Source organism: Vulpes vulpes, chromosome 3, assembly GCF_048418805.1.
Source record: "Vulpes vulpes isolate BD-2025 chromosome 3, VulVul3, whole genome shotgun sequence".
Taxonomy (NCBI): domain Eukaryota; kingdom Metazoa; phylum Chordata; class Mammalia; order Carnivora; family Canidae; genus Vulpes; species Vulpes vulpes.
The window spans coordinates 138,211,307-138,232,854 of record NC_132782.1 but is presented as its reverse complement, the minus strand read 5'-3'; the positions used below and the strand labels follow the sequence as shown (position 1 = coordinate 138,232,854).

General features: G+C 33.8%; 1 protein-coding gene across 6 annotated transcripts in view; it reads left to right on the top strand.

Annotated features, from left to right (window-relative positions):
• The window catches only part of SPATA1 (spermatogenesis associated 1), a 51,038-nt gene that overhangs the window by 15,837 nt on the left and 13,653 nt on the right, over positions 1 to 21,548 (top strand). For 5 of the 6 annotated variants that reach the window (XR_012000791.1, XR_012000793.1, XR_012000794.1 and 2 more), the window contains exons 3-8: positions 5,382 to 5,488; positions 6,660 to 6,777; positions 9,768 to 9,821; positions 9,914 to 10,142; positions 17,285 to 17,408; positions 18,144 to 18,204. Coding sequence is in view for 1 of the 6 variants with exons in the window: in XM_072754725.1 (XP_072610826.1) it covers positions 5,382 to 5,488; positions 6,660 to 6,777; positions 9,768 to 9,821; positions 9,914 to 10,142; positions 17,285 to 17,408; positions 18,144 to 18,204 (693 nt within the window). In the remaining 5 variants the exon portion in view is untranslated. Of the gene's footprint in view, positions 1 to 5,381; positions 5,489 to 6,659; positions 6,778 to 9,767; positions 9,822 to 9,913; positions 10,175 to 17,284; positions 17,409 to 18,143; positions 18,205 to 21,548 lie in introns of all 6 variants that reach the window. The other variant, XR_012000795.1, reaches the window with a different exon arrangement.

Here is a 21,548-nt window from a genome sequence, read left to right as displayed (position 1 = left end):
CAATTAAAACAGTGTCATACTGAGATAAAAATAGACACATAGATCAGTGGACTAGAACAGAAAACTCAGAAATAAACCCATAATTATATGGTCAATTAATCTTCAACAAAGAAGAAATGAATATACAATGGGAAAAAGACAGTTTCTTCAACAAATGGTGTTGGGAAAACTGGACAGCCACATGCAAAAGAATGAAACTGGGCCACTTTCTTTCACCATACACAGAAATAAAATGGATTAAAAACCTAAATGCAAGACCTGAAACCATGAAATCCTAGAAGAGAGTATTTCTCTGACATCAGTCATGGCAACATTTTTCTATGTATGTCTCCTGAGGCAAGGAAAATAAAAGCAAAAATAAACTATTGGGATTACATCAAAATAAAAAGCTTCTGCACTGTGAAGGAAATAACAAAGTAAAAGGGAGAAGGTATTTGCAGATGACATCCAAAGTATTTTTAAAAATTGATGCAACTCATCCAAAAAACAATCTAATAAGTGGGCAGCAGATACGAACAGACATCTCTCCAAAGAAGATATCCGGATGGCTAAAAGACACATGAAAGGATGCTCAACATCACTCATCATCAAGGAAATGCAAATCAAAACCACAAAGAAAAAAAAACAAAAACAAAAAAAACAAAACCACAAAGAGATATTACCTCATGCCTGCCAGAATGGCTAAAGTCAAAAATAAAAGAAAAAAGTGTTGGAGGATGTGGAGAAAAAGGAATCTTCTTGCACTATTGGGACTGCAAATTGGTGCAGCCACCATGAAAAACAGTATGGAGATTTGTCAAAAAGTTAAAAATAGAATTACCCTTCAATCTAGTAATCACACTACAGAGTATTTACACCAAAGAATATAAAAACACTAATTCAAAGGGATATATGCACCTCTGTTTTTTTACAGCATTATTTACAATAGCCAAACTACATGCAGCTCAAGTGTCCATTGGTAGGTGACTGGATAAAGAAGTCTATATATCATGGAATATTATTCAGCCATAAAAAAGAATGAAATCTTGCCACTTGCAACAACATGGATAGAGCTAGAGAGTATAATGCCCAGCGAAATAAAAGAAAGACAAATAGTATGTGGTCCTACTCAAATATGGAATTTAAGAAACAAAGTAAATGAGCAAAAAAAAAGGGGGGGAGGGCAGACAAACATGACTCTTAACTATAGAAAACAAACTGATGGGGAGGTGGGTTGGGGGAATGAGGAAAATAGGGGATGGGGATTAAAGAATACATTTTTCATGATTAGAAAATGATTTTAAAAAGGAAACTGCTATGCTAAAAAAAAAAAAAAAAGATTGTCATTAAGTTAAATGACATCTTAAGGAGATACTAAGGTAAATTTAGAATGCAAAACATTTTTTAAAACAACTGGCCCAGTCCCTTTAAAAAGTTAATGCCATGAAGGGGGGTGGGGGACCAATCTGGAAAACTTGCAGATTCAGATTTTTAAGGTTATGACAAACCAAATGCAATGTGTTCTCCTTGATTCTAGATTGAAAAAAATTCTGAGGACAAATGGATAATTAAGGAAATTTGAATATGGAATGGATATTATTTTACATTACAGGATTGTTAATTTTCTTAAATGTGAAAATGGTACGATGATTATGTTAGAGAAATCCTTATTTGTAGTATTTAGGAGTATATTTTCACAATGTCTGATTTACTTTGATATATCAATAAAGGGATAGAAGATTGTACAGATGATCTGATTGCAATATCTGTCCATTGATTGCCAGGGTTGATTTGACTGATCTGACTAGCTAGGCAGGTCTCCTCTCCCTCCCTCACAGCTCCATGTGGATACCTCCTAAAGTTGCATGCTGGTTTGAAAGGGAGGTCCTTCCCCAATAGAGGAGGACCATTCTTCAGTCAAGGGCATATGAGGCTGCGCTTCTCTGCGAGAACCTCCAAACAAGCTCTCAGGGTCCAATTGTAGGTGAAGGTAGGGTAGTCAAGCTTCCAAGACTTAAGGCACATCCAAATAAGTAATTGCGGGGATCCCTGGGTGGCTCAGCGGTTTGGCGCCTGCCTTTGGCCCGGGGCGCGGCGCGATCCTGGAGTCCCGGGATTGAGTCCCGCATCGGGCTCCCAGCATGGAGCCTGCCTCTCCCTCCTCCTGTGTCTCTGCCTCTCTCTCTCTCTATGTCTATCATGAATAAATAAGTCTTAAAAAAAAAAAAAGAAACTTTAAAAAAAAAAAAAACAAATAAGTAATTGCATGTGGCAATCTGCCTTTAAGAAGAGAGAGGGTGAGAAGTAAATAGTATGATGTTAACTTTTGAATCTACGTAGTAGATACTTGAGTATTCGTAGTATTTTTCTTTTTATTTGTATGTTTAGAATTTTTCATATTAAAATAACAAAAATATAATATGAATGTCAGATGTTGTCCTTTTGTTAAAATCCTATATTGATTCCCCATTTTGTGAGATGAAGACCTTATAATGGCCTGGAAAAACCTATTTAATTTGTTCCTTGTCCTTTTCATTTTTATCTCTTGCTGATCTCTCTGCTTTAGTCATACTAGCACTCTCTCACCTTAAGACCTTTGCTTTAGAGGTGCCTGGGTGGCTCAGTCAGTTAAGCATCTGCCTTCTGCTCAGGTCACAATCTCAAGGTCCTGGGATTGAGCCCCACCAGAACAGGCTCCCTGCTCAGTAGGAATCTGCTTCTCCCTCTACCAGCAAACACCCCCCACCCCAACATGTGCGCTCTCTCTCTCTCTCTCTCTCTCTCTCCCCCTCTCAAATACATAAAATTTTTTTTTTTTTTAAAAAGACCCTTGCTTTAGCTCTTCTTGGAATTCGTTCCCTCTATATCATCACTTGGAAAATTGTTTCTTCACCTGCAGTTTTTACTCAGATCTCACCTTTTTTCATAAGACCTACCCAGACTATTTAAAACTGAAACCTACTTCCCCTTTTATTTTCCCAATTTTCCTTACCCTGCTCTACTTATTCTTTTTTTCAGTACTTGCCACTTTCTAATGTACTGTATAACTTATCAGTGTTTTATATTTATTGCTGATTGTTTATATTCCTCACAGGCCTGGGACTAGTCTGAGACAAATGAGTGAGTCACTTGCCTTGGGTGCAAAATTTAAGGGGCACACATAAAAAAACTTCCATAAGTAAGATAAATAATACAATATGAGATTTTTTAAATGAAAAACTGATGCGGGGCAACTGGGTGGCTCAGTGGTTGAATGTATGCTCAGGTCGTGATCCCGGGGTCCTAGGAGAGAGTCCCATATTGGGCTCCCTGCAGGGAGCCTCCTTCTCCCTCTGCTTATGTCTCTACTTCTCTCTGTGTGTCTCTCATGAATAAATAAATAAAATACTAGAAAAAAAAAACTGATGCAAAAAATCCATAATAGCATTTTATATAGAAATAGAATCTGATGGTCCTATGCATAGCCATTTTGGAGCCTGAAGCAAAAGGCAAAATATGTGCCCATAAATATACCTTTTAGTGTATTTCTAAATGGTTAATAGTTTTGATAAAAATATTACTGATGAGCTTGCTTTTATGAAAGCCAAGAAAGTAAAATTATAATAAATTCATGTTTCAATATAAATAGAATATTTGAGCTCAAAGTAATGTGTTAATATATACTTCTAAATTTTTCAGTATTTTTTTCAACTATTTGGTTATTCTGGAAAAAGTTGACCATTAAGAAATATATTTCTCTTTTTAAAAACATGTAATGAGGTTCACATCTCCGGCTCTAATAGTATTAAATTCTCTATTTAAATTTTTGACACTTTGTTTATCATGAAAGTTTTTGCATTGAGTAATTTGGTTTTTTTAAATGTTATTTATCTTTATTACTGAGGTTTTAGTACAGCCTTAAATTTTGTACCTGAGGTGAGTGCCTCACTTGCCTCACCCTTCTTGTCCTTATACCTCATTAGAATGTTAATTTATATACATAGTCAAAGATTTTTGTCTTATTGACTGTGTATTCTTAATGCTTAGACCAGTGCTGGAACATGGTACTCATTTAATAAATATTTGTTAAGGGAATGAATAAACACAAATTCACTATAAATTATTTTACATCACAAAATGCTTCAAAGGCCAAGAAATGTTTTATTAACTATATTTTCTCTGTATTGCCTACGCATTCAACTATGGAATTTATACAACTTTGACTTCTAGTTCATAAACTGTTATAAAAATATTGACAGAACTTGGCTTATAAAAACAGTAAAATATTTAGCTCAAATATTTTTTCTTATTTCTATATATAAAGGATAAGATCGTATTAAGTTTTTTGAAGGCTTTGCAAATATTTAATTGTGTATTTACTAAATATAGTATTAGTTGTATAGTGTACTGCTGCTATGAATATTATGGTATAACTAGGGAATTATCTTTTAAATGCTCTGGTGTTCAAAATACAACATATGGCAAACTTCACATCAGATCTATACATACATCAAATGTATGGAAATAATTTACTTGGTCTGTAAAAACAACTTGAGCAAAATATTCAGATCAAGAACCAATATTATCTCCTATAAAAATTTCTAATTTCAATGATAGGTTATATTCAAATTTTTAAAGTTTTTCTCAGATATTTAATATTACAGAGTATAATCATTTAAATTTTAATATGCAGTTAATAACTTCATTAAACTAAAAGATAAGACCATTTGCTATAATTGTTCTGTTTCTGTTGTAGTCTAAATATTCTTTTAAATAGAAGGATTCTAACTGAGGTTTAACAAAACATTAATAGAAAAGAAAGTGGTATTTATAAGCATAGACAAGCCAAGCTGACAGACATGACCTATATAAGAACAACTATTTCCTTCCTTATCACCATCAGGAATAGGTTCTTCCTAGAATTCTAGGAAACAAAAATATTTCCCAAACCACTGTTTTCACACTTTTGCAGTTACAGAGAACTAGCAATTATCACCACTATGTTAGGGAGACAATATGTAAAGTATAAGGATTCCACAAGATCACCTCAACATAACTGAGTAGGTAGGGACCAGGGGAGAAGGAAACTATGGTAACCAGAAAACTGATCTTGGTGGTCTGGTACTCTTAGGTCAAGCCACCAAAAGAATACTGTCAGAGATGTTAGGGTATCCTAGAACTACATCTATGACATTGTTTCTAGTGAGAAGATTGTTTCTAGTGAGAAGATGTGCCCCAAGTACTGAGTAGCCAACTAACCAAAATTCTTGCTCTTCATTTTGTTTTTTGTGTTTGTTCATAAGGATACATGTATTCCATGTTTTATTTCTATTCTGTTTATTAAGCTTAAAATTCTAGAGAACATCAGTTGATTTTTTTAATTTTAAAGGTATTTTAACTGACATTCTTCTCAATTTATTCAGTTGGTGGAACTTCATGTTTTTTATGTCCCTGAAGGATCATGGAACTATAAGCTAAATACCATTTCAATAGAAGTTGTTAACAAATTCATTTCAGCTGGATTTATAAGGCAAGTATTTTGTGGTCATGTTATAATGTGCCTGAAAAACAATCCTTTTTTCTGCAGAGAAAAAATTTTTTTGGAAATTTAAGTTATAAGTGAAAAGCTCTGGTCCATGTAATGATTTTCTAACTTAATACTATCAATAGATAATGCTATATAACAGTTAATAAGTACTGTAGGAACAGGTGTCAGTCATAGTACTGCCACCCAGAAAAAAAGGTATAACTGGTATATTACTATTGTTATACACAAAGAGAATTAAAAGAGAAATTTTCTGAAATTAGAAATCTGTTGAAGAATTGTAAATAGTGGTTAAATCAGTATATGTTGTACATACACTTACATACATGCATATCCTATCTCTTTAGCTCTTCACTCCCATAATACTTTTTTGTTTAGATCTTTTCAGATCACTATATTTAAGATTATAGTTACCCTCCCTTCCCTGCTTTATTTTTCTTTATAGTACTTAGCAGTATCTTATGAATTATCTGTTTTTCTTAGTTTATTTTTCTTTCCCATCACTAGATTTGTAAAGTCTGTAAGGGCAGAAATTTTTGTCTCTTTTGTTGATTGCCATATCCCCATCCCTTAGAACAATACTTGACATATAGTGAGTGCTCAATAAATATTTCTTGGTTGAATGAATTACTTAATTTTTCCCCTTAAGATTCTAGAAAAACAAGAACTCAAAACAGTAGCTAAATGATGGCTTTAAATTTTAGATGTTAAGGAGTAAAATATTCCTAATGATGAGCAAGGTTATGGAGTCTGACAATATTTGATTTTCAAAGAAATTTTTAAGCACTAGCTAATCCTGTCAAACTTCCAAAATAAACATCTGTGGCTAAATCATTTTTTATGTATAAAAGTGTATAAATTCTATAGCAAAATTTTTTTTAATAATACAGGTTGGAGGTGGATGAGGAAAGTAGACAAGCATTTCCCTTTTCAGCATAGAAAGGACTTTTATAAACAGAATTTATTTGCATAATCATTTTATTTTTTTAATTTTCTGAAGTTTTACAAAGTGCTAGGCAATATAAAAACAATATATTAAACTATGATGCATTAAATTGGTATTTATGTTTGAGATAGCTGACTAATGTTATTGAATTTGTGGTATAGCTGAAACCTATTTCATTTTACATTATAAGGCAATGTCATGATATTTCAGAGTATCTCCTCATCTTACTTTACAAGCCCTGAGAGAGCGACTTGGTGAGTTCCTTGGTGAAGATGCTATTGCAGAAAAATTTTTATTTCTGAAATGCATTGGAAATAATCTAGCTGTGGTAAGTTTTCTTATTTTTCCTTTTGATTAAAGAAAAGCATAACTGAACAAATTATGTTTCTTAAATGCTTATCAACTCAGCTTATCAATTCAGCTTCTATTATATGGGATAAGTAATATCAATTATAATGAAATGGAAATATCACTAAATACACAGATTATTAAAAAATGGGCCTTACTGGGATATTATTGGGCACTAAAATGATGGAGATATTTTTGGGTGTGTATTTCCTAGGGAAGAAAAGGAAGACAAAATTAAAATGTGATTATATAAGTAATATGTATTTTTAAATATAAATGAGTGTTTGAGAACTTTTTTTTTGAGAGAGCATGTGCATGAGCTAGGGGAAGGGGCCAGGGGGTAGAGACAAGGAGAGAGAGAATCCTAAGCAGGTTTCATATTCAATGTGAGCCTGACACAGGGCTCAATCTCATGACCTGAGCCAAAAATCAAGAGTCAGCTACTCAACCCACTGAGTTGCCCCCAAAAACATTTTAAGTAAGTACTTGTGTTCTGGACAAAAATAGATCCTCACTGTTTGCGCCACAGCTAGCCTTTTGGTATGAAATGATAGTACTTTTAACAATTGTTTGTTTCAGCTATTATCTGTTGAACACTTCTGTTTGTAGTTTCTGTGTTTTAATGGCAGGATTTTCCAACTAGAGTTTCCCTAGATAAAATTCGTAATCCAGCAGGCCATCAGATCTCAAAGTTTCTGCTTTCTTTTATCTACATAAGGTTTATTTCTTTAATCAAGACTTTCTATATTTAAACAAAAATTCAGTATTTTCCTATTCCACTCTAGTTAGCACACTGTCATTAGTATGTATTTTTTTAATGTGATTGTTTAACATCTGACTCTATTAGACTATAACTCCCTATGAGCAAGGACTTTTATTTTATTCACTACTGTATTTATAGCCAATGCCTAACAAAGTGTTTAGCACTTAGAGGCATTTAAATGTTTGTTGAACAAATTAAATAATGAATGATAATGGGGAAAAAAAAAAAAAGCATTTCTCTCCAAAGTAGTACTGTAAAGGAATTTGTTATGTAGAATTCTCAGGATCAGCAGCTAAATTTGAAGTTTTTGTCATTTGAATTCTGTTCAGTATGGTAGAATATTAATTTACTCATCTTTAAAATTTTCTTAAAGAAAAAGAACAATTCTTAGAACTTTTTGTTCTTTTTCATAATATCTAAAATACCAAATATCAGTCACAGAATCCTAAGTTGGAAGGGACCTTAATAAGGATAATTTAAATCAACTTCTAAAGTTCTTCTAATATTTTATTATTTTCAAGAAATTTTTATTGATGTTTTTCTCTAAACAAAATGAGAAAAAAGGGGATCCCTGGGTGGCTCAGCGGTTTAGCGCCTGCCTTTGGCCCGGGGTGCGGTCCTGGAGTCCCGGGATCAAGTGCCGCGTTGGGCTCCCGGTGTGGAGCCTGCTTCTCCCTCCTCCTGTGTCTCTGCCTGTCTCTCTCTCTCTCTATGTCTATCATAAATAAATAAATAAACAAACAAACAAATAAATCTTTAAAAAAAATGAGAAAAAAGAATTGGAAATCGATCCTGCCCTTAAAGAATATTCACTATAGTGTTGAAGAGAAAATACATAAATAATTAAAATAGCATATTTTGTACATTCAGAAGAAGAAAGATTACTTTCAGCAGAAGAAGAAGAGAGGTAGAGAACTTTGAAGAAAAAATGATACTCAGTTTGGATCTTGAAAGATAAATATTTGATCTTGCAAAGATGTGGGTGGGAAAGCTTCCTGAGCATATAGAATGAGCACAGAAGTAGAAAAACAGACAACTGTTTTGTAGAAAAAGTAGATGGTTCCTTTTTTACTTTAACATGGTCTGAAAAGGAATAGAGAACAAATTGTAAAATCATTTGTTGGAAGTCTTGAATGCCAGATTAATGAGTATTGTTTCTGAAGCATTGACGTTTTTGAGTAAAAGATGACATGATGAGGGTCTTAAGAGACTAGAGGCAAGGATTTTAACTTTTGCAATGGTTAGGTCAGAGATATGGAGGACCTAAGAAATAGGCTCCTTCTCAAATTTCCCCTACCACTATTTTTCTCCTTGGTTCTTCATTTGAAACACAAAAATCTTTGGTCCTCAAATACAGCAAACTCCTTTCTGATTTATGTTCTTTACACTTGCCTGAAAATCACTTCCCCGTGATTTCAAATAGCTTGCTTTTTCTTTTAGGTCTCAGGCTCAATTTTTATCTTTTCAAAAGGGCCTTCTCTGACTACCTAGTTTTTAGATATTCTTTCTCTTACACTAGTCTCTATTATGTCACTTTTTTGTTTTCATAAATCACGTATCACTATCCTAAATCATGTTTATTTAACCTCTGTTCTCCTAAGTAGAAATAAGCTACATAAAGCAAGAACTTTGCCTTGTTTACCATTGTATCTCCCACCATATAGAATACTGCCTGACTCATAGTATGCCCTCAGTATTTGTTGAAAGGATAGATGGATGGATGGATGAATAAGAAATTAATTATTTGGGTTGTATATTTAGGAAATAGAGTTTATAACATTGGACTCTGGAACCAGATTATCTGATTTTGAATCCCAATTTGGAATATGCCTAGTTATAAAATTATAGGCAAGTTATTTAATTTCTTTCCTCAATCCTTTTGTCTGTGAACTATATATATGTGCCTTTCACATAGAATTGTGGAGATTAACTAAGCTAATATATGTAAAGCACTTAGAATAGTGCTTGGCATATAGTGAGTCCATGCAAGTGATAGCCATAATTATTACTACCAAATGACATGGAATCTCTTTTACGTTTTGTACAGTGAGTAGAAATAGGATTGTATTTTAAGTTTCTAGACTCTAGCCTTAATTATCAGCTTTAGATTTGATTTTTATGTCACAGATATGTGCCTTCTACAAAAAAGGAATAAAAATAATTGAAAACATAAAAAATCTTTATTTTTTGTCATTTATTTATTCTAGGTGAAGGCAAAACAAGAATCGGAACTGAAACTCAAATCATTTGCTCCTCCATATGTATGTAATGTGATGTTTTAAACTTATGTTAATTTTTAACTTACTGTATTTTAAATTACAAACTAATTTTTTAAATTTCCTATATGTTTTAGGCTCTTCAACCAGAATTATATTTGCTTCCTATAATGGATCATTTAGGAAATATTTATTCAGCATCAACTGTCTCTTTAGATGGGCGGCAGACTAATAATGGTGTTGCTGAGGCTGATGGAATAATCCACAGACCACTTAGCGTAACTCTGTTGAAGGAAAAACCTGGAACAGATCCCAGTTTTTTAGTAAACACTTTGAAAGAGCTTCTTAACAAGAATCAGGAAGAAGGTGATTTCAACTGGAATGGGAAGAACAAAGAGGTTATTATAGTGCATTTTAGTAGTCAGGTCTCTGAGCAAATTCTGGCAAATCTGGCCTTACAAATGTGGCAGTATAAAAGGAAAGCTCAATTCCATTTTTTAAAAATAGTTTCATCAAGTGAGAGAAAGGAAAGAATTTAAGTACTATGTTAAAAAACAAAATACTTAAAAAAAAAAACTTAAATGTACTTAAATAAGCTCTACTACCTTCTTTTATAATAGTTTCAGATAAAGTTAAGGTTAAAAAAGAAAGGAAGTGATTACTGCATCGAACATTGGTATTATTATAAGCGAGAAGAATCTTAGCCACAAAGACAGTAGCAAACCAAATCAAAACAACTTTAATGCTGGTAGACATTTGTATTTCAAAGAATCATAATTTATATGATTATATTTATCAGTGTACTGATAGTTCAGTTCTTAAAAAGTGATAATTAAATAAAACTAAACATACAAATAAAGCTGGAGCTATATTCTAAGAACCTCCTGAAAAAATATTGCATAAGAAAATAAATGTGTGATGGGAAAGCAAAAATAACTCCAACTAATAATATCAATTACAACTGCAAAATATACATGTTTTCAACCAATTGCATTTTTCTCCACCTTCAATTATAGCTGTTCTTACATTCTAAGTTTATGCTATATCCAGTGATAATTCAAACTTAGCACCTTCTTTATTTTTAGATGCGTTTAGTGTTTACCTTTCTGAGGTGTTTTACTATTTCTAATGAGACATGTGGATGAGATCTACCTGTTTTATTTGATGTCAGTGAGATGCTCAGTGAGATTTTGGTTTATGGCTTGTCTTTTTATTATCTTTATGATTATTTTGATGAAAGGAGTTCTTAAATTTTGTCAACATGTCCTAACAATTACAAGGATTGTGTTGACATCTTCAACACTTTGTCAGTTTTGCTTTATGTATTTTGAAGCTGTTATTAAATGCATGCACATTTAGGATTATTATGTCTTCTTGATGAATTGCTCCCAATGTGATTATGTTTCTCATTATTTCTGGTAGTAGTCTTTATTTTAAAGTTTAGTTAGCCTGGTATTAATATAGTCATTTGAGCTTTCTTTTGATTAGTGTTTGCAAGGTATATCTTTCTCCATGCCTTTATCTATTACTGAATATCCAAAGTGGGTTTCTTGTAGACAGCGTATATTTAGGTCTTACTTTTTAGCCCAGTTTGACAATCTGTGCCTTTTACTAGGAGTATTTAGACCATTTATATTCGATGTAATTATTGATGTGGTTGGTTTTAAATCTACCACCTTGCTATTTGTTTTGTTTGTCTCTTCTGTCTTCTTAGTTTCTCCATTTTTTTGCCTTTTCCTGGATTGAGAAGTTTTTGATGATCCACTTTTATCTCTACTATTAGCTCACTATTTCTTATTTTAGAAAACTTTTAATGGTTGCTATAGGGTAGAGGTCATCAAATACCTATATTTATACTTTTTTAAAATCTTTTTTTAAGTAATTTCTACACCCAATATGGAGCTCGAACTCACACCCCAAGATCAAGAGTTGCTTGCCCCACTGACTGAGGTAGCCAGGCACCCGTATTGTATTTTATTTTAATCCATGCCCTCTGTGGCTTTTTAAAATAAATAACTTTTATTGGAAGACAGCCATACTCACTAATTGACATATTTTCAATGACTATCTTTATACTATAATGATAGACTTGAGTAGTTGTGACAAAGACCAAATGGTCCATGAGCCTGAGATATTTAGTATCTAGCCCTTTAAGAAAAAGCTCACTGAGTCTTGCTCTAAGCTACACGTTATACACCTTTAAATTTGAAGTCTACTTTCAAATAGTATACAACTCCATATATAATATAAGAACTATATAGCAGTGGTGCTGTTGTCATACATTTTCCTTCTGAGTATAACTCCACAGTACATATTTACTTTACAATGTCAGTTATCTTTTAAGGAAATTAAAAGTAGGGGGAAAGTGACTTTTTATATTTAGGAGAGCTTCCCCCCCCCCCCCCCCCCCCTCAGTGGTAGTAAAACAATGCTTTGTATCAGTGCATGATCCTGGGCCCAAGATGATCCTTACAGCTTTCGCTTCTACCCTTTCTTTAGGCTTTACCTGTGCCTGATGATGAGAGGGTTTCCTACCGCTTCTCTAGTGATAAAACTTTTCAAAGCTAATATTGTTGGGAGGAGAGTCACCTGCTCTTCCTTTTAGAGCAGTTTTTTGTTTTTTGTTTTGTTTTGTTTTGCCTCTGTGCCTTTTCAAGGGCCAGTAGGTTTTTGCATGGGTTCTGAGATAGGGGAGTTTCCTGTTCCTTCCCCCAGGGGCTTAAGACTTTTGCTTTGTGTGAAAGAATAGTGTTGAGAAGGATGGGGTTTCATACCTCTGTGCCAATCACTGATGGCTCTTTCAGGTCTCCTCTACCTCCAGTCTTTCCTATAAGTATGATACAGGCACATAGAAAGGAGCTTGCTATTAAGTATTGACTTCTGTTTGTGTCTGAGGATCCCAAAGATTCCAAACTATACTGATAGCCTACATTGCCCTTTAGAATTCCTTAAGATATTAGCTGTCTTCTTATTGTAATAGTAGTACCCCTTCCTCCTGTGCTCGGCCAAAGATGAAACAATTAGTTTTCAGCTAGGAGGGAACTGGAAATCAGTTCCTTGCAACTATAATTCTCTGATGAGTTCAAGAAAAGTTATTATTTTATAGGTTATTTACCTTTTTCTCTTTATTCAAGTGGGAGCACCGTATCATCTTTTTATAATCCTATGCAGAAATGGAACTGCAGTTCTTAAATTTTAATATAATCAAATTTATTTGACATTTTCATTTATGGGTAATGTTATTTGTCTTTTTAAAAAATCCCTTTTCTACCCTGAGATCATGTATTATCTTTCAAACATTTTATGGTTTGCTTTTCCAACATAGTTTATCAACATATCCAGGAACTAATTTTTATATGTTATATGAGATAAAGTTCTTTAATTTCTTTTCCATATGTACTCTTCCCATTTGTTGATTATTGTGCAATTTCTTAAAAATGCCAAATTACTCTTTTGTGGTACATGAGAATGCAAGATATCTGAGGTCTAACATTATATTATCAAATATAGCTGGTAATTGCATAGTATGTTTTACAAATCCTTTAATGAAGGAGAAAAAGAATAATGCTTTACCCATTTCCATATCAAAATGGGTATTCCCTCTTATTAGTTATCATCTGTTCCTTACCATGGGTCCATGCAACACATCCATACATTTTTATGCCTCAACTTTAACGTGTTTAATACTTGACTCCATTGTTGCCCCAAACTAGTATAATTTCTTGACTTCTTTGGTTTCATCATTCCTCCAATTGTTCAGACGTTGAGTTTTGAAATATTCCTCACTGTAAAATAATAGATTCTTAGAGTAAAGGAACCTTGAAAAACATCTTGTAGCCTCCTTGCTTATAATCTGCTTTCCAGTCTATTCTCCAGAGTGTAGTCAGCATTATTCTTCTTGTTACAGGCTGGATTATTTATCTCCCTGCTTGAAAACCTTTGAAAACTCACTGATTACTAGTTAAAGCCTAGTTCTTTAGGATGGCATAGACCACCCTTTGTATTCTGACTTTAAACCCAGGGTAGCAAATGTTTGGCCATGCAGATTGTTCACTGCCAAATTCCAGAAGGCTTCCTTTACTTAGATCATGATATGAATGAAGCTTTCAGGATTTGCTTAATGTGGTAGTTGATTCAGTAACTTTTAGTTATTAGTTACTACTACTACTACTACTACTACTACTACTACTACTACTACTACTATTATAGTTTGGGGGTAGAAAGGGAGGATGAAATACCATAAAGTACAACTGGAGAGATAGGTAGGGACTTGAACTTGAAGAGCCTTGGTTCCAAAACTAAAGAAGTTTTAGGCAGTGGGAAGCCATTTGAGCTTGTGTTTGTTTCTTCCAGGTTTTTATTTAAATTCCGGTTAGCTAACATACAGTGCAATATTACTCTCAGGAGTAGAATTTAGTGGCTTATCATTTATATATAATACCCAGTGCTCATCACAAGGGGTCTCCTCAATACCCATCACCATTTGGGACCCCTGGGTGGCTCAGTGGTTGAGCATCTGTCTTTAGCTCAGGTCATGATCCTAGGGTCCTGGGATCAAGTCCCACATCGGGCTCCCCACAGGGACCCTGCTTCTCCCTCTGCCTATGTCTCTGCCTCTGTGTGTGTGTGTCTCGCAGGAATAAATAAATCTTAAAAAAAAAAATACCCATCACCAAGTAACCCATCCTCCTACCAGCTCCCCTCCTATAACCCTCAGTTTGTTCTCTATAGCTAAGAGTCTGTTCTATGGTTTGTTTGCTCCCCCCCCCCATTATCATCTGTTTCATTTCTTAAATTCCACATATGAGTGAAATCATAGGGTATTTGTCTTTCTCTGACTGACTTGTTTCACCTAGCATAATACACTCCAGCTCCATTCACATTGTTGCAAATGGCAAGATTTCATTCTTTTTGATGGCTAAGTAATATTCCAGTGTACATGCGCGCACGTGTGCGCACACACACGCCCCACAGCTTCTTTGTCCATTCATCAGTCAATGGACATTTGGGTTCTTCCCATAGTTTGGCTCTTGTTGATAATGCTGCTATAACCATCAGGGTGCACGTGTCCCTTTGAACCAGTATTTTTGTATCCTCTAAATAAATTCCTACTAGTACAATTTCTGGATCATAGGGTAGTTCTATTTTTAACTTTTTGAGGAACCTCTGTACTGTCTTCCAGAGTGGCTGCACCAGTTTGCATACCTACCAACAGTGTAAGAGGGTTCCCCTTTCTCCACATCCTTGCTAACATTTATTTCCTGTGTTGTTGATTTTAGCCATTCTGAGAAGTGTCACTTTGGAAAAGTGTCTATTCATGTCTTCTGCCCATTGCTCAACTGGATTATTTCTTCTTTGGGTATTGAGTTTGATAAGTTCTTTATACATTTTAGATACTAACCCTTTATCAGATAATGTCATTTGCAAATATCTTCTTCCATTCCAAAGGTTGCCTGTTAGTTTTGTTGATTGTTTCCTTCACTGTGCTGAAGTTTTTTTATCTTGATGAAGTCCCAATAGTTCATTTTTGCTTTTCCCTTGCCTCCAGAGACATATCTAGTAAGAAGTTGCTATGGATGACATCAGAGAAGTTGCTGCTTGTGTTCTCCTCTAGGATTTTGATGGTTTCCTGTCCCACATTTAGGTCTTTCATCCATTTTGGATTTATTATTATGTATGGTGTAAGAAAGTGGTCCAGTTTCATTCTTCTGCCTGTTGCTGTCCAGTTTTCACAATACCATTTGTTGAAGAGACTGTCTTTTTTCCACTGAATATTCTTTCCTGCTTTATTTTATCGGGAGTAATATGATTTTACTTCAATTCTGGAAAAACAACTTAGGCTGCATTATGGATAATTGACTGAAGTAATTAAGACCTGAACAGTGAAATGCAGTGGAACAGAAATCAGAACTTGAAGTCAAGAGGCTCCTGAGGATTGGGTACTGTTCTGGGTGCTTTACCTGTACTCTGCCATTTTAGAGATAAGCAGGTTAGAGAAATAACACCTGCTGTGACAGTGCCAGGATTTAAACTCCTGTGTGTTTGACTAAAGCCCGTGCTTTATTCACAATACTGCTAGAGTCATACTGAACTTTTTTCAAAAGTGTATAGACCTGCTTTCTTTATGCTATTAAATTGCATAGGTATTGAATGATGCAGTCATCAAGCTCTAAACTGTTACTAGGAATGGGGTACATGTGCCATATATCCCTATTAGAATTACTCAGAATCTGCTGAATTTTGCATTGTTATTTCTTTCTTTGGGTGGATGGGTGGGGGGTAGTATTTTATTATTACCTTTTAAACAGCTGATATATCTGGGATTTGTTCATTTTGCATCAAATATATCCCTTAGAAAATCTCTGTTTATTGTTCTTGAAAGACTATTTCAAATGTACCAGCTAGAAAATGTAGCAGCTAGACAAAAATTAAATAAGTATGGGCTTCAAGTTGCAAAATTTTGTGGCAGCCTTTGTAAATTATTTTTCAATTACTAACATGATTCAATAATTTTTTTTCTAAATTAAAAAATGTGATTTATCCAAGGGAAAAATATCTGCATTAACACTGCCAGGTTCATGGATCTTTTGTTCATATAGATCATATAGAACATTGATGTTAACATTTTAAAGACATCATATAGTTTTCCTATATGGGTAATTTTGTTAAAGTGAAGGGACATTTTATTTTAAGATTTTATTTATTCATGAGAGACAGAAAAGCAGAGACATAGGCAGAGGAAGAAGCAGGATCCCGCGGGGAGACTGATGCAGGGACCCCGGGATTATGATATGGCCTGAGTCAAAGGCAGACGCTCAACCATTGAGTCATCCAGTGTCCCTGAAGGGAGATTTTATAAGTAGAAACGTATGTGAGATAACATGACATTATATGCTCTGTATGTGTACCAGCATTTTCCAGACAAGTTTCCTCAGTACAATTTCAAATATGCCTTTCAAAGGCAAAAGCTTTCTGAAGACAATTACGTTTGAGTAAAACCCAACTTACCCCCATCTTGGAGATTTGCATTTTACATAAAAACTGAAATCTGGGCAGTCCCAGTGGCTCAGCAGTTTAGCGCTGCCTTCAGTCCAGGGTGTGATCCTGGAGACCCGGGATCCAGTCCTGCATCAGGCTCCCTGCATGGAGCCTGTGTCTCTGCCTCTCTCTCTCTCTCTCTCTCTCTGTCTCTTATGAATAAATAATAATAATACTAAAAAACAGAAATCCTGCAGGTGTGAATGTATGTGTGTCTGTATGGTTGTCTTCCTGGTAGGATTCCCTAATTCGTTTTTTCCCAAACTGAATTGACCAAAGAATTCTTCACATAAACCACTTCTTGAAATTCACTTTGGAAAGTGTTGCGTTGTATCATGCATAGTAGAGTTTATAGAGATTCTGAAACACAGGACAAGATTACAGTAGGTACATATATATACATACTTGTACAAAGTTTTATTTTACTATTTATGTATTTATTATGAACTTTATTTGCCATGGATGAACAGGAACATCGGCTGGGGGAAAAGCTACTCCAAAAGAAAAACAGACTGGAAAAACTCATACTGGAAATTCTGAAGTTCCAGGACGATTGGAAGAATCCAGTAGTGATTATTTTAGCAACAAAAAAAGGTAATTGGAATAGATGTTGATTATACATGTCATTAGTCTAAACTACAAGAAAGAGTGAGGTATCCAGGGTACTGTTAAAAGGACTTCTAATTAGAACAAACATATGAGTAAAATTAATGATATTTTTTATTAAAATTGCCTTGACTCTAATCTCCCCTGTTATTATATATGGAATTTTCATTCCTCTCCAATATAATGAATAATTTATCACCTAAATTTATTTCTATACTTCTTTTGTCATCAGAGGCAGCGTAATGACAGAAAAATTTGTCTTTATTTGCCTTTCTTACAATTAACTTTTCTGCCTCACTTATATTCTTGGTTATGGGTAAACTAGCCAGTATGCTTGAATTTCATATGGAATCATTTCATTCGAAATTATAGTACTTAGACAACAGTTTTGCATATAGTCTTTTGAAATATAGATGAGGGATTTTATAAACAATCATTCGCAAAAGAACTATAAATATATTTCCAAAATTTTTATTTTACTTTGCTATAGACATTGTAATGGGATTTGAATTTAGGTGTAATATAAAATGATTTTATTACTCATATTAAATGTAGCTTATATTGATCATTAATGAGTTTGAAAGATAATATGCTAATGGTCTCAGGCTTTTTAAGGTTTTAATGTAATATTTATGTTTATAGAATGTCAAGATATATAACGTGAAAAGCTAATATGCATAATCATTTTTTAATATGACTTTCAAATATGTCATTCCCTCTAAGTCCATTTCTTTGGAAAAATGAAGATGATAGAGTTAATCTCATTAGAACAGAGGACAATCAGGTATGATTTAAGTTTTTTGTTTTTTTGGGCTTTTTTTTTTTAAGATTTTATTTATTTATTCATGAAAGAGAGATATAGAGGAGAAGCAGGCTCCTCGCAGGCTCCCTAATGCAGGACTTGATTCCTGGACCAGGAATCACATCCTGAGCTGAAGGCAGACATTCAACCACTGAGCCACCCGGGGTCCCAAATTTTTTGTTTAAATACAATATTGCAACAATATTCATACTGAAATTGGAACAAAACTGCAGCTTAAAATGTTTTAAGTTTTTGAACCTTAGAGGTTAGAGGATGGGAGATAAGCCTCAAGAAAATTCAGGAGCCTACCAATTCAGTGAAATTTTTGGGTGTTCCATGGTATGGGTGGGACATGTTGAGGTATCCCTTTTAAAATGAAAGCCAGGTTTGTATATCTTGCCCCAGTTATCACTGAGAATGAGTCATTTGATGGACCTCTTTGAAATTTGGAGTAAGATTGCTGCATTTGGATATGCTCCTTTAGTCCTTTTTTTTTTGTACTTCAGCAGCACATATACTAAAATAGTCTATTTATCTATCTATCTATTTATTTATCTATCTATCTATTTATTTATTTATTTATTTATTTATTTATTTATTTATTTAATCAAGTAATCTAAGAGTGCCAACTTTGGGCCCAAAGCAAGAGAATGTTCAAAAGCCGATCTGAGAGGCATTACAAGCAGTGTTGCCATTTGTGTTTTAACGTCCAGCTCATATAGTGCTGCCTGATGTGTAGTAGATTGGGATGCTGAATGGAGTCTGAGATCAGCTTTGGTAGGAGAATCACAGCTCAGAGTCCTTGCATTTTAGAGCAAAAGGCACACCATCTTCAGCAAATAATTGATCTGTTGTTGCTGAATATTAATAAAATATGCTATCTTCATGCTTTAAGATTTTTGTCAGTCTAGTAAGATGCTTAATGCTATCAGTGATTTGAATAATTTACCAGATTATCCATAAATTTAACCATGTTTTAATATTTTTATGCACTCCATTTTGATAACTTTTTTTTTTTTCATTTTGGTAACTTTTTGAAAGTACCTTTTCAACGGTTTCTTCTGGGTTCTTTGCTATATGCTTTTGATTGACATAAGTTTTTTAAATACTCTAGAGATGTTTCTTTGATGCTTATGTATGTTGCAGGTATCTTCCCCTACTTTGTGCCTTGCCTATAGTCTACCTTGCTGATGGGTAGACTATAAACATGCCTTAGGTATTCCATATCTTTATTTTTTCCCCACATTCTCTTGCTGTGTCTTAGATTAAGAATGGTATATTAGAATTTCCTATTATTTGTGTGTTACTGTCTATCCTTACATCCCTTGTGGTTTCTGATTTAGATTTATATGTGTTACTTGGCACAAAGTTGTTCTTATGTGAATACTAGAATCACTTTTGTACATTTTTTACTCACTTAATACTTTTTTTTTTGCCATTCTCCTTTTAATTGCATATCAAGATACTAACCTTTCTTTTTTTATATATTTATTTAGTGTACCCTCATCTTCCTTTCCCACTTTTTTTCCAGCCTCTCTTAATTGCTTTGTTTTAGATATGTCTTTTATGTACAGCCTAGATAGAGTTGGGTTTTGCCTTGTGAAGCAGTCTGAAATACTTCTCATTTAGTAGGTGAGTTATGTCAACTTATGTTATTGATAGGACTGATGTGTTTGACTTGAGATTTGTCATTTTATTTTATATTATAGTTACTGTGTGGTTTATTTGTACTTCCCCCTCCCCTCCTCATTTTTAGGAAGGTTGTATTTTTGCTCTAGCATTTACCTTTATATTAATACATGTGTGCTAGTATTCTTAGTCTCCCTTTTTTCTTTTTTTAAAAACTTATGCTTCCTCTTTTGATTTGTTACCTCTAAAATTATCATGACTCCTACCTGTTATATTCATGGCCATCAAAACAATCTTTCTCCTCTCATGTATTTTTAGTTGTGTTATTTCTACTGTGTCAAAGAATATAACATTCATATACCATACTTCTAGTCTTAACCCCCTCACCTTTGTTTTAGTCTCGATCTGTAATTAAATATGTTCAACACCTACTGCCAGTTCTTTTGCGGAAGATTTTTCAATCATCTCTTGGTTGGATTAAGCTCAATTTAAAAAAGCACGTAGCTACAATATTCAATACAATATTTTGTCTAGAGCAAAGTTAAGCAAACTAGGGCTTACAGTTTTGTAAGGTCTTGGACCTAAGAGTGTTTTCTACATTTTTAAGGAATTGAAAAAAAAAGAAGAATCATGACAGAGACCATATGTGGCCTGCAAAGCCTAAATTATTTGCTCTCTGGCCCTTTACAAAATTTTTTAATCCTTGCTGTAGAGTTTTGATACCTGAAGGATTGCTTGATTGGATATCACATCCTTGGCTTACATCTTTTTACCCTTTGGTTTCTTTGAAATGTTGCTCTACTGGTATCTTGTTTGACATGTTACTAGTAAGTGTGATGCCTGTTTTTTGTTTTGTTTTGTTTTTGTTTGTTTGTTTTTTTGTAAAGTAGCTCAAGTGCATTTGTCCAGAAGGCCAGAGGATTCCTTAAATGTGTACTAGTTTTACCAAGTTGTATCTCAGTTGAGAACTCTAGGTCAGGTTTTCCTGGGTACACAGTGAATCCTTGAAGTGTGAAAATCGGGACTTCTTTATTTCAGGAATATTTACCAAAATTATCATTTCAGAAAACAATTTAGATAGCAAATCCATTCTATTTTCTTTTTTCTTTTTTAGCTTTTACATATGTTATTTTCTCTAAGTAATGTATATACAATAGATATAATAAATACTATTGTGTTTCATTTTCTTTGCTCCTTTTATTTGTATTCTCCACTATCCATTTTTTGACCATATTTGTTCCTTCTTGGATGTTTGCTAATCTGTTCATTTCTGAGAAAATTGTTTTTTCTTCCTTTTTTCAGTTTAGCCAACTTTCATTTCACATCTTCCTGTTATTTTTCCTATTTTATTCTGAGTTTTAAAATTACTGATTTATCGTGTTTGTTGGTATCTGCAAATATTTGCTTAATTATATTTAACCTATACTGGAAGTAATTGTTAAATTTTTCTCTGCCTCATGGCTGCCTGTTTTATTTTGTCTTAGTTCTTAGTTTTGAGGGTTTTAAAAAGTAAATTTGTGTGGATGCTAGATCATTTTATTGATATTGTTCATGTTTCTTTGTTTTGGATTTTTTTCATATAAGTAGTAACAGGTGTTCTTATAGAGGAACAGGGAGTGGTGGTTGCTGGTGTCTTTTGCTTCTTAGATCAGGAGCTCCCTCATCTGTTGATATAGTGAAATGCAGCTATTTATTTA